At 29.3% G+C, this 14,469-nt stretch overlaps 1 protein-coding gene across 2 annotated transcripts in view; it reads right to left on the bottom strand.

Annotated features, from left to right (window-relative positions):
- Positions 1 to 14,469, bottom strand: part of LOC107169362 (uncharacterized) — a 33,941-nt gene that overhangs the window by 14,161 nt on the left and 5,311 nt on the right. Inside the window, exons 1-11 of one of the 2 annotated variants that reach the window (XM_089227834.1) lie at positions 6,015 to 6,193; positions 4,565 to 4,669; positions 4,362 to 4,494; positions 4,140 to 4,303; positions 3,918 to 4,073; positions 3,699 to 3,827; positions 3,430 to 3,627; positions 2,952 to 3,248; positions 2,616 to 2,813; positions 2,391 to 2,537; positions 261 to 410 (exon numbers count right to left, since the gene is read on the bottom strand). In XM_089227834.1, the coding sequence (XP_089083960.1) occupies positions 261 to 410; positions 2,391 to 2,537; positions 2,616 to 2,813; positions 2,952 to 3,248; positions 3,430 to 3,627; positions 3,699 to 3,827; positions 3,918 to 4,073; positions 4,140 to 4,303; positions 4,362 to 4,494; positions 4,565 to 4,669; positions 6,015 to 6,035 (1,698 nt within the window). In that variant the 5' untranslated portion in view covers positions 6,036 to 6,193. Of the gene's footprint in view, positions 1 to 260; positions 411 to 2,390; positions 2,538 to 2,615; positions 2,814 to 2,951; positions 3,249 to 3,429; positions 3,628 to 3,698; positions 3,828 to 3,917; positions 4,074 to 4,139; positions 4,304 to 4,361; positions 4,495 to 4,564; positions 4,670 to 6,014; positions 6,194 to 14,469 lie in introns of those variants that run through there. The other variant, XM_089227833.1, reaches the window with a different exon arrangement.

The raw sequence follows: 14,469 nt of genomic DNA, 5'->3' as shown, positions 1-14,469 counted from the left end.
TTTAATTTTTCAAAGTATCTTTAAATCTTTAAGTAAAGTAATAAATCGAGATTAGACAGCTTGAATGTAGAGATTCCAAATATATGTAAAAGGATGGATACAAGAGATACGACATCCTAATGACGTCCTACTAAATGTGTATTTATTTTAATTAATATTTCAACGTTTAATATAAGTAATACAATATACGTTGAAATGTATTTTCCAAAACTTGTTAAAATATTAATACTCAAACGGTTAATTATAAAATCATTACTAACCTTTCCTTGTGCATCAACTGGAGCTTGTTTTTGTAACAGCAACTTGGTGACTTTAATGTTGCCGTACTTTGATGCCAAATGTAGTGGGGTAAACCCTTTTTTAGTAGTTGCTGTCACTGAGGCTTCATTCTCCAACAACACTGATGCAACCTGCCAACAAAAAAGTCCAGTGTTTCTCATTCATTATCAGTCATTGTCAACTTATAAATTTGTGTACAATATTTTACAAAGTTTAAGCTTGTTATTAAAGTAGTTAATGCTGTTAGATATTTTTTCTATACATAATTTCAAGCTTTTAAAATATTTTTATACATTGCATCAGTGTTGTGAAGCTAAAGCCTGTGCCCATGGTAAATAGTTTACAGCCAATAAGTCAATATAAAGTCATAATAAATAATATATTATTGCATTAGGATAGTTAGGCTAATAATATTCAGCCACATTTAATATGGTAGGAAAAATGGAAAATATTTATAAGAATAACATTACAGGACTTACCTAGGTAATCAATGAATATCGATTTTACCAAGTACCAAGTGACTTGCTTGATTTTTGAAGATAAAAGAAATTTAGAATGGAAAAATGACATTTTAATTGCGGTGGCTTGACAAAAAAAAAAAAATAGGCAAAGCGAACAAAAACGTGTTTATAAATATTTAATATTTTTTTTTTTTTAATTTAAGAAAACAACAATGACAATGATTAAGCATAAAATATTCACATCCATATTCTAGTTTTATTTTTAACGGAGATTAAACTATTATAAAAAGATGTCTTTTGAATTTTAACAACGATTAAGAGATCAAAATAATGCTATAATATAACATTTATGTCATGTAAACTTTTATGAAACTTAAAAAAAAACTAACAGCACTATATTAATTGTATTATAATATATCATCATCATCTAGTATGACAACTTTTTAATGTTATAAAATATGTAAATCTATTATATTTTCTAATTTCTAACATTCACAGTAATAATAATTAAACCGTACAACAATAATTTATAAGTGCAAATTTGCTAAATAATATAAAATAATCATATTATATAGCTTAACTATTAACTAAATAAAAAAAATTTGATTTTGAACTTAGTTTTGGGTCTACGTATAAATTTACTGAACTTATTCAATTATGTAGTTTCATTTAGTTGTAATTTGAAAATCAAAAGATGAATAATTTATTAAATGCTTATGCACAATTTGATCAAAATATTTTATCAAATTTTAAAGTATTAAATCATACATCAATTTATAGACCTGAAGACTAGTGTATTGATTCCCAACCTACTGATTACAAAAAGGAACATCATAATAGGTTAGGCTTGAAGATTAATATATGACACGATAAATACCGAAGTAATACTGATTTATAAATATCATACATTTAAAAACAAATGTCTAATTTTTGGCACTGTACGTAGGTATATTTTCCTCATTTCTTATTGCTTTTTAATTAATATTTATTCAAGATTAAATTTAATCATTTAGTATTATTTACGAAGAATACGAACACATTTCGATGAAAATAATATGGCAGTGAATCCTTTGTTCAGAAATAAATTACGTCATACACGAAGTACTTAATCGACGACATTTTAGAAGGACACTTTAATTCATATTCTTATAACTGATAACATTTTTTTTTACGTACTTAAAGCTTACATAAATTATTATTGGCACCGAAATTTGAATTTGAATACGTAATTACTTTTAATTTACAAATTTAAATTATTTTAGAATAATAATATTTGTAGCATATTTGTAACTCAAATATTAAAATCACTTGAGTTATTTAAGAATTCTTTTATACGTAATTATATTGATACAATTATTATGGTCTATAATAACTGATTGGTCAAGATTTAATTAAAATAAAGACATTGGGTATTTTTGATGGTGATAAAATATTTTACCGAATAGATATCACCAGTTTTTCTCAATTAAATAAGGACGATGTACGCTGTACTGCTGTACCAAATATTATGATATAAAGATAATAATAAGGAAAGAATCACAATATTTAATCATTTTAAATAAAATATTCTCTTCTAACAGACCAAAACTTATCAAGCAAATATGTTGTGTCCACGTGATCCATAATGCGTTTCATAATCAGTGCTCTTACCTCCTCCTGGCCCTCTTTAGAGGCAATATGTAGAGCGGTGTATAGATCTTTCGTGGTCGAATCGACTGCAGCACCGTGAGCTAACAGCAACATTACGATGTCCACATTACCCAACCTGGAAGCTATGTGAAGCGGTGTTTGTTTCTCCTGCACAACAAACGAAAAAATATTTAAAATAAAATGTACATCTGACCATTTAGGAATCGGCACACAATTCACACGTACTCTAGCCCTGGCGTCTACTTGAGCTCCGTTGCGGAGCAATATCCGTATGATGTCTGTCTGATTGGCCCTGGCAGCCAGATGCAATGGAGTTTCTCCTCTCACCGTCGGCAGGTCCGGGTTTGCCTCGTGTTGCAACAAGAAAATCACGATGTTCATACAACCCATAAAACTGGCGACGTGCAACGGAGTGAGACCAGACTATATGAAAAACAATAATCGTTATAAACATCGATATTACACTATAGCGATTATCGTCGAATCAACCGCATTAGACCGAGGTCCGAGGCGCTTATATTAGTTATGATCAGGTTTAGAGTATAGACTAAGTATACTTACTTCCGTAGTCGCCTCCAAGCTCGCGTTGTACTTAAGTAGCAGTTCTACAACTTTGATGCGGTTCTTTTTGCACGCAATGTGTAGTGGCGTGAAACCATTTAACGCCCTGGCATCTGGATCCGCGTGTTTCTCCAACAAGAGTTTGGCCACCCGGATATGTCCGCAATGTGCGGCCACATGAAGACCAGTCAAATAATCTACGGTCACGTCGTCAACCGGAGCGTTATTGGACAATAGCACTTTAGCGGCTTCAACGTGATCTCCTTGAGCCGCCATGTGCAATGCCGCCAAACCGTTCTACAAATTAAAAAAATAACATATTTTTCAGCTTTGATTTTTTTCATCCATTTTCGAAAACGAATAAAAATTGAAAATCATTTCAGAACATTTTTTAGGTTAGGCTAGGTTAGGTTTATTTTAAGTATTATAATATTATGTGTTTAATTTGTATTGATAAATCGTATGGTTCACAACAAACCTTGGTCTTTGAACTGATTGGAGCATTTCTCTGTAAAAGCATGTCAATCACTTGATCGTGTCCGGATCTCGCAGCGCAATGTAAAGCCGTTAAACCATCTCTAGTTTTAGCTTCAATATTTGCACCACTTTCAAGCAACAAAGATACCATGTTGCTTTTGCCCCATTTCGCTGCCACGTGTAATGGAGTAATGTTATGCTATTACAAAAAAATAAATAATATTAATTTTTATAGTCAATTTAACGAAAATAATTATGCTAGTTTCATACTTTAGCAGAGTAGTTGACGTCAGCGCCTTTAGCAAGAAGAAGTTTAGCAATACCGTCGTTTCCATAATGTGAAGCGATATGTAATGGAGTAAATCCACTCTTAGATGTTACGTCTGGATTATGATCATTCTATGCGACAAAAAGTATATTATTGTTATAGCAATTCGATTTTACGAGTATGCAATAATTTCATAGTTTAAATCAATATTTATTTTTTACTTGAAGAAGTAAATCTGCGGCCTTGCAATCGTCTTTTTTTGCTGCAATATGCAATGCAGGAAGACGCACTTTACCTTTGGTATCATTTTCTAATAACACAGTTACTACCTTTTCATGGCCTTGCTGCATTGCAACAGCGCATGGTGTAAAACCATCCTAAAAATCCAATTTTCAGTTATTAAATAGTTTGTTCGAACTTAATCTTTTTTTCACACGTCATACCTCAGTTGCCAGATTTTGATTGGCTCCATTCGCTAACAAATACTTAACAACTCTGTCATGATTTTCTTGCGCAGCCATATACAAAGGGGTGAAACCATTTTGACTTTGCACATTTACAAATGCACCATGTTCCACGAGGGTAACCACCACATCATATTGCCCCGCTAAAAACACATTATTTATGTAAATCGTTGAAAAAAAAATGGAATATTTATTGTATACCGAGAGAAGCAATATGAAGTGCAGTATTTCCTTTTTTTGTAGCCGAGTTTACGTTAGCGCCCCTTTTCAATAACTCTCTTACGATTTCCAAATGTCCGTCTTTTGAAGCCAAATGCAAAGCATTCAAACCATTCTGAAAATAAACGATTAAGTGAGTACAATTTTAAAATATGCGACAGATACAATTCATTCTAAATACTTACAGAGTTAGATGTATTTATATCGATTTTATTTTTCAAATGTTCAACGACTTTATCAAGGTTCCCGGATCGTGCAGCTCTTAAAAACGAAGAGGTATTCCCCTCCGCCTGTAAAATTATATTCATCATTAAACAAACCATATGATATTAAAATGTAATTACTAATAAAAAAGAAAATAAATAATCATATATTTTAGTGTTGTAATTATTAATAATAACATAGTATTAGTGGACAATGCATACTATTTACATTTAGAGTAAATTAAATTTAGGTCATTAAAACCAATCTACGGATTGAAAAATTACATATTGTTATACATTCAAAAATTTTAAATTAATTAAATAGATAAAAATAATGTAGGGAAAAGATAAAAAAAACTTGGAATAATTTACTAGTGTATTTTAAAATAAGGTATGGTTAAAGAATCATGGTTGAAAAAAATATTTTATTAATTGGATTTTTGTTAAAAAGGCATTTGTATGTTAATAACTATCAACAATCCCTAAATAATAGAAATTACTATAATATAATGTACACAAATAATAAAAAATACAAAATAAAACAGTAATTTTATTTAATACATTTTCGGCGTTGTTATAGTTCACAATGTTTTTACTTTTCTTTAGAAATCGATTTAAAATGGAAAGCAGTTTTCGAATATAAGTTTATTATTTCTTTATTTTACCAGTTACTAAAGCATATATTCACATTAAACAGTGGAGAAATTTTATGTAATTATTATTTTTGTTAATAATTAAATGTTGATATATTTTATCCGCTGTAAGATTAATAAACTTAAGAAAACAAAGTTTATCTACAAAATAATAAATTTTAGTTAGTAGGTATTCACTACTAATTACAAATTACAATAGCCTTATAATTATGATAAAAAATATATATTAATTAATTTAATAACGAAAATGAAAATATAATATACGGTTTATTTACACGAGATGAAATACCAAACGATTTAAAGCAGTCGTTAAATGCACGTTGTTCCAATTTAATGTTAAGTTTTGTATATATAGGATGTGATAACTGATGGCTTTTATTAATGCGTATTAACGTTATGTCGAAATCTTTAAGGCTTCATTACGAGACGTCTAATTAAACATTAGTCGCACGATCAGATAATAAAAAAAAATATGAAATATGTTAAGAGCAAGAGGATGTCAGTGTAACACTTGTTGTAGATTAAAGAGTTTATTATAATTATAATTTAAGAAATCATAATATCAAAAAAATCCTATTAGTTGGATGACACCATAATAGATCAATGCTATTTTTTTACAATCGGTCCTATCGTTTACAGATTTTGAACGATTTGGCTACAAAGCCAGAAATGCGAAGCGCTGTTTCGTACATTTATGTGTGCGAATTAATAAGAAAAAAAAAATATTATTATTACGCCAACATTCTTTTGACACGACAATACACTATCAAAACTCTTACTTGTCCGGTTTCGGTGACCATGTCCACCCACGCCGCGGACCGCGGTTCGTATACTACTTAACGAATTGTTTTAGTCTAACTTTGTATTAATAATATAACAACAATAGTAAATTGTGATTGAATTACGCCATTTTTGTGCCGGTGTTGCCGCGTACGGCACCGATACTAAACTGGCCCCTTCGAGCTTATTGCCGGCGACGAGACGGCCAACACCTCCCCTGTGTGACGCCCTCACCCAAATGTCATTACTGAAAAAGCCCCCAACTGGTCAATGTTGCCAACCCCTACGGGCGTAACTGGTGCGCGCACTTGCTGCAAATGCCACGTACACTTGTGTATGTGTGTATGTGTGTGTGTTTGTATGCAAGCGCATGACCTGTATAAAGAATGGATATTTATATATGCGGGTTTGGCCTATTGTATGTGTATTTAAAAAAAAAAGAAAAAGTTCTTAAGGATAATACCAAATTATTTGTAAGAAATTTAAAAAATAAAGATATCAATATTATTGTTTTATTTTGAACTCTTAACTTTTGAAACACTTGACTTATCGATTAAAATGTGAACACAATGAGGCTAAACGAAAAGTTTTATCTATTTTCACTAAGCAACTTGACTAAATTTTAAGATTATTGTTTTTTAAATTATTTAATACATCACCCCAATATTATATTTCATAATTTATCGTTAAAAATAATTGTGTAGCAGTTGGATTTATGTCATTTGAAGATACTTAAATAAAAAAATTTGATATCTGTTGAAAAATTTCTCAATTTTTCCTGAATTTTATTTAACAGTATACTATCAAACTGAAATTATTAAAAAATAAAACTATGATATGAAAACGACACACAATTAAACTTATAATGTCTACTTTCTTAAAATTTGCTGAAATAATTTCCTAATGAATCGTTAATGATTTCTATCGTAATCATTTACTGTTTATTTCCACTATTATATATTATGTAAAGGTGGTTTATTAAAACGGGTCTAAGATATGTCCGATAAAAATGTTAAGATTTAAAAAGCATACTAGTCATTTTTGAACGACAAATAATGATCTTTTAATATTCGTGTACTGGTATGTACCTACGTTCACGATCTTCTTAGATTTTCATATTATACAGTTATTTAGCTCATAGAACCAGTGACGAGACGAATGTGATCTTTGAAAAGCTCTTATTTCTCGATTTAATAAATACTAATAATAGTATACTTGTGTTTATTATAAACTGTTGGTGGGTGGATGGGTGGTGGGTCAATTTTAGGTTACTAATAGGTTATTTTAGGTTCGTCTCGTCATTCAATACAATAACTAATACACACGTAGCTGTGTGCTACACAAAAATATCATATATACAATACGGCGACGTCCATACGACAATATTATAAGTATTAATAATATGATATTTATTTATTTGTATGTATAATGTTATAGATAAAGTTACTCCTGACGATGCGGAATCGGATGGATTACTATCTCTATAGCTATTACACACACCACACGAGTTCGACAGTACCTAGCCTCCGTTCTCCTTTACATACCCTATAGGTACAGTTGGTATCCCAATGTCGGGAAAATTGTGCAATTATTCGACAGACGGTTGTCGCCACTATAATGTATTATACCCGTCCACGTATATATCATATACCGGTGATGGGGTGCGGAGGTCGCGTGCTTTTAGGTTGGTAATGCGTGCAAGAGCATAATAAAAACGCGAAACCAGCGACGACCGTCGGTCGGGGTGTAGGTGTAGCGCGGCGGCGTTTTGTATCGAACGGCGGCGCCGCCAGCCGCGGCGGTCTGTGCAAAATCAATACACGCCGCCGCCTCCGTCACTGCAGCCGCGCGCGAGGGGTGTGCAGATTAGATCCGGTGTGGCAGTGGCGGAACCCCAGGCCCGGGGAACGAACGAAAACTTACCCTACTCTCTTTATTAGCACAAATCTGGCAACGTTGGAGTGCGAATTTTCTGACGTATATCATAATAATATAATAAATGTATAATATATAATTTCACACTTTGCCTGCATGGCCTAATTATTATATACACTAAATCGCTGCTATGTATTATATATATACGATGGCTTAAAAAGTTACAACTTGTGTAGTAAATAATAAACAGCGAGTTTTCAAACTCCATTAAATTGTGAAAAAGTTAAATTTTAATTTTTCCGCCATCAATTTAAAAATATTAGAACTGTAAGTACTTACAACTTACCTGCACTTGTAACCTTCGTTGCGATTAAAATAAAATATTATTCTTTATAGGTACTGTGTATAATACACAACAATAATATTTAATATAAATTATATTTTGTTGTATATATACCTACATAATATATATATATGATTGTCGAGCTATAATAATTGTATAGGTACCTACTGAAGCTAATAAAAAAAATTATATTATTTATTGATTTCTATTTTTTTGTGATATTTCCGGTTTCTAGTCCAAAACTTATCGATGTTTCAGATAGTATAGGCCAAACCTTTAAACATGAATCAATACAATATATTAAATATTAGAGTGGGTGGCGTCACGGCGATCATCATACTAGTCCTGAAGTCTCTTATGTTTATAATATACAATAAAATATATTTAAGATATTGTGATATATTGCCGAAAACACACCCTCTAGAAATTGATTTATAGCAATACAAAATTGCCTAGTGTCAACGACTCGGGGAAATCATCAGTACTTATAATTTTGAGTTCTGTAGTACAAATTAAAATATAATTAAATCGGCATAACGCCCCTTGAAGATTTTAAAATTAATTTATTGGAAATTAAACGCATGGCATTTAAATTTAAATAACATATCAATAATAAAATATAATTATTATTCGCATAATTGAACAACGCGTGTCTAAAACAATAACACTACTCGTATATATTAGAATGTACTTATATAGGTATTTAACATTTATACTTTATCAAATTTACGGAGTAACAAAATTTAAATTTCCGTGACATTTGTGCTGAAATAATAAATAATTGTTAATACCTGGCATTCATATTTTGTCGTATCGAAAACTATCAATAAGAATAACGAGTAAGAGTAACGAGTAACACACTGTGGCGTACATAGAGGTAGAGTTCTACCTTCCAGATTTTTCCTCCTCTCAATTTTTTTTATTTTTTTGCTTTTATTTTTTTAATTGGTAATTTTTACGGCTAATTTTAGTACAATTAAAAAAACGGCTACGATAATGATGGACTAAAATATAATAACATTTAGTTATTTTTACTTTTTTAAGTAGAAAAAATGTTATTACTAAATACTTTATTTTATTACTAAAAAACATTTCATAGTTATGAAATTAGATATAAGATTAACAAGATTTTAAGATTTAAGACAATTAATAAAAAAAAGGAATTTGGAAGAATTATTTTGTGTTTAAATGTTGGTATCATTTACTAGTTCAGCGATTGAGCAGCTGGTATTTGATTAACCTATAGTGAAAATTTTAATCGAATTAAAATCCTGCGAACAGTGCGAACGCTTCTGAGTACACCACTTAAAAAAATTATATTATTATAAAACTAATGCCACCTGATGATTCTTCATTGTATCAATTATCAAAGTATAATATATCCTACATTTCTACTAGCCCTACTCTAACACAGAATAGTTGTAAACAGTAGGTATAGGTATAGATAATACATACCTAATATATAATATGTATATAAATAAATTGACAATAATTGTCGCAATAATATCGTCGTGATATTTTAAAAATCGCATTCATGTGAGTATACGACCTTATTAAATATAGTAAATTAACATCGTAGTCTTGTTTCTCATGTCGCATTATCTTCATGGATTATTTTACTTACGCAACCTCAAGTTTGTAATTCAATATTGTATTATAGATACCTAATATTTTAGAATAAAAATTGTATATAAGCGTGTCGAATTTGAGACAGTCTAAGATAAAATAGAAAAAAAATATTTTATACAATAAACCCTGCAGGCATATATTTGAAAAATATTTAATACCAAATTGTCCCCCCTTAATATAAGAATATTAAATATTATTATTATGTATTTAAATTTTACCTATGCGTAATATAATGTGCATTGTATTGTCATTTAAGGTGGCTAGTGATACTCATAATTATCTGTTAATCTAGTTAACTATAAAAATAATGAAATTTTTTGACAAACTGAATAAATATTAATTTTTTTTCACATGATTTTTAGTTTAATATAATTTTTGAGTATAATTATTTTAAATTCTAATTTTACATTTTCGGTGTAAACTAATTTATTTTTGTTTATTGCGATTTGAATAATACAGTTATACCTTGACATAATTCACAAATTCTATATAAGCATATTATTTAAAATTATACTTATTATTATTGTGATTTTATGCAAGTAGTTAGAACTTAATTAAAAACAAATACGCTTTTTGAAATGCTAATAATAGATGGACGAAAAGTGTTAGCCAAATATTTAAACTATGGGTTACAAGTTTTCACGGTCAAGTGTAAGCCTGAAGTACATTTATTTTTCACTCATTCGCAGTGAATAACAATGAAAATAATTTAAAATAATGATTATGTTTATGAACAAAATGGTTTTTGTTAATGTGGTTATTTCTTATATCGTTCATATGCTATTTGGTATGTAAGTAAAAAAAAAATTGTACTAAATTATTCAAAAAATATAAATTATAAGATTAATGTTTATAAAATCGGACAAAACGCAATTTAATGAATATAATACGTTTATTAAACCTAAAGTTTGCAAACTTCACATATTTGTAAATTTTCCAAAATATAATTTTTTTTTTTATACTTTAACCACTACCTAGTCGCTGACATTTGATGAGTGCCATTTGTGTTTGATTTACAAACTACGAGTATAATTGAAGCTAAATAAAAAATATTTTTTTTATACCAGCAAGTATTTTAAAATAATATATAAAAGCACACGCCACATATAATTTTAAAATCTATCTATCTCCTTCGCTTGGTTTAGAATCTCTATCTCTCTATATATATATAATACGGCAGTATACCTACATGTACCTACATCATTCTGAAATTTTGAATTCATATATACAAATGAAAAAATAATTTATAAATTCATATCAGAAATACCATCATATTGTGCTGTCAGACTACACGAAAATTTATATAATATAATATATTTTGGCGACAGTTGTTCGCAGCTCAACACGCACGCAGATATGATTTTTAATACACTCGGAAATGGAAATAAAAACTATAGATATTGTATAACCAGATTGCCAACCTTTTGAAGCAATAAACATTGATAATATTTTTGCAATAAACCCTTATTTTAATAGTAATAAACCTGATACATTTTTGGTAGATAAGTATTTCGATATTATAATAGGCATTAAATATATTTTAATATCATTAATTACAACTTTACCTACGTGTCTTAAACATATATATCTAGAGCAAACTTAATATTTAATATCATCTTAATAAAACATTATCTATTCACCTTTAAAGTATTTTTTTCTACGAAATTTCTGCGCTGAACAAAACAGCGTTTACTTTTAGTGGAAACTATTGATTTCCTTAACATAACATTCAAAGGTCAAATAGGACATACGAGTGGTAATTCACAGTTGCGTCTAGATTCACCTAGCATACATTTGTATTTTGTGTACAATATAGGTAATATATGATATTGTATTTTTTACTTTTAGTACCATATTGTGAGTAGATACAATTGGATTTCGTCCAGAGTCACTGTATAGAAGTATAAAAATACTTTTGCATAGTAAATTTTCCATTTAATCAAAAAAGAGAAAATTTAAATGAAATCAAATAAAAACAACAAATGAACAATTTTATTTCATGAGGAAATATAATAACGGATAATCTCGTTTTATTTGTAGATGACATGGTTTAACGAGCTTTATTAAAATAATATATACACTTAAATGTCAGAACTGCAGCATCATTCGTCGCTTATTAACAGTAACGTATTTCCGAGCCAAAATGGCAATTGTTTTCCAACATTCCAAAATTAGATACACTGCAGATGATTCAAAAACATGAGGTATAATATAATCAATATTTAGATGTTTTAGTCTCATCAAATACAAATTAACCTAAATTTGAATAAAATCATCAAAAATAAATAAATTAAAACATGTAAAACTTAAATGCAAATAGGCACACAATAAATTAATGATATATTTAATTTTGAAATAAATAATAAATAATATTATAGACACTACCTATACAGAATTTATTTCGCATTAGTTTTAATATTTATCTATAATGATTCAATCATATATTTGATAATATTTGTAAAAGTATATCTAGTATCTTCCTATAATCTATATATTGTATCATTGATTATAAATACTATAGATTGCTCACTGGCCGGTTTTTCGGTGGCGTGCTATTTGCACGGTATCGTTAGGCTGCGCTGCGGACGCGTGGTTAGTTGTGCACGGTAACGCTGCAATCGCTAGCGTCTAACTGAGTGCGAAATGCTAAATATAATATTAAGTACCTAATAACTAATAAACGTTCAAAATCTATTTTGGTTTCGTGTATAATTTAGTCAATGGCTCGATGTCTCACACACACACACACACACACACACACACACACACACACACACACACACACACACACACACACACACACACACACACACACACACACACACACACACACATATGCAATAATGGATAATATGGTGTGTAGTTTTTCATTTCCAATTGACGCTTTGACAGTCGGTTCACGGTTGTATCGCGATTGTTAACACGTTCTGTAACGTTTCTTTTATTACGCCAAAATGTCGAGAAGAAAGTGTTCTTATTTTAATTGCAATAATATGCAAAAAAATACCAAAACTCGATTTCACACCTTTCCGTTGGATTCTAATTTATTAAAAAAGTGGATAATCCATTCCGGCAACAAAAAAAATAAAAAAATATTAATTAGAACAAAAGTTATTCTAAAAGTCAGTTTTATCTGTTACGATGGAAGACATAAGCGCCAAAATTAGATAAGACAAAATAAAGTCTTATCGTACAAAAGCGCCAAAATCGTATCGTACGAAAGCGCCAAAATCCTAGGTACCTGTGTAAATTTAGGCTGAAATTCCGGATAATGAGGTTATACGAACTTTAAATGCAGCTGAATCATATCATCCACATTTAAAAGATCAATTTTATTTTGCTCATTGTTCCGTCCATAGTAATTGATGTATTATTAAAATTATAAAGCGAAACATTTATTTATATGAACTCTCCTCCTAACAATAAATTAAGGGTATCTCACGAAGAAATACCAGGATGGCGAAATAAATCGTTTAGAATATGTGAAAAAAATAGGATTAAAAAATCAACCAATTTATTAAATTTATATTTATTTGTATGTATATCATAATTTATTATTGATTTTAGATTCTGAACGAAGTGATGAATGTATTGATTTTACAATGATGTGTGTCTGTGTACAGCATCACTAGTCGAAAAAATGCTTCGATTTCCAACTTTGGGGGTGGTTTCTGATGTAAAAGTGAATATCCTTGGTGCATTATAGAGGTGAAAAGTAAACATTTTCCAACAGTTTTCAAAAAAATCGAGAAAAACAAAAAAAAATGACGGAAAAACGGGAGTTTTTACGCAAAACCAGTTTTAGACCAAATCGATTTTTTTATATGATGGTAATTCAAAAACTAATCACTGTAAACGCTTTAAATTTTTACCAAATGTTTATGTTAGTGTTATCTATGTACAGTTTAATTTTCAAAAAATTTTGACTTTTTTTGAGATATTTATAGACCACTGAAATTTTCGATTTTTATGAGCAATTTTTTTTGAAGTGTCGGTAAAAAATTTTTGGATGACCAAAAAAAACTTGAAAATTTAATACAAGGTTCCTTATGAGTTGTTCTTATTATAGCTAAAAAAAATTAAAAATCGTTAGACACAATTTTTTTTTTTAAGCGTTTATACTTTAAATTTTTACGAAATCTGTCGAAAACGCGAAAATTCGCAAGTAATTTTGAAGTTGAAAATTCATAAAAATTTTTGTGTTTATAACTAAGGATTGAAAATACAACACTAAGTCTTCCATAAGTTTTTCTTCAAGTAGCTATAGACAAAACTCGAAGCGTCATTATAGGAAAAATTTTAAGTGCATCTGAATTTTAAATTTTTACGAAATAGCGTAACGATAACGATTTATCCTGAAACGATTTTAAATATTTGTTATTATTCAAAAAGTATAAGTGACAGATACTTGAAAATTTTACCAGTTATTAAGATTGGCATTTTCTTTACATGATTTAATTTTCAAAATATTTTGACTTTTTTTGAGATATTTATAGACCACAGAAATTTTCAATTTTTCTTAAAAAAATTTTGTGAATTGTCGATAAAATTTTTTTGGCCCTACCAAAATACTTGAAAATTTAATACAAAGTTCCTCATAAGTTATT

This window comes from Diuraphis noxia, unplaced genomic scaffold (assembly GCF_037042655.1).
Source record: "Diuraphis noxia isolate RWA-SAM2 unplaced genomic scaffold, SU_Dnox_SAM2 contig0004, whole genome shotgun sequence".
In the NCBI taxonomy this organism is placed as follows: domain Eukaryota; kingdom Metazoa; phylum Arthropoda; class Insecta; order Hemiptera; family Aphididae; genus Diuraphis; species Diuraphis noxia.
The sequence above is the reverse complement of the archived record's forward strand: the minus strand, read 5'-3'. Positions and strand labels throughout refer to the sequence as shown.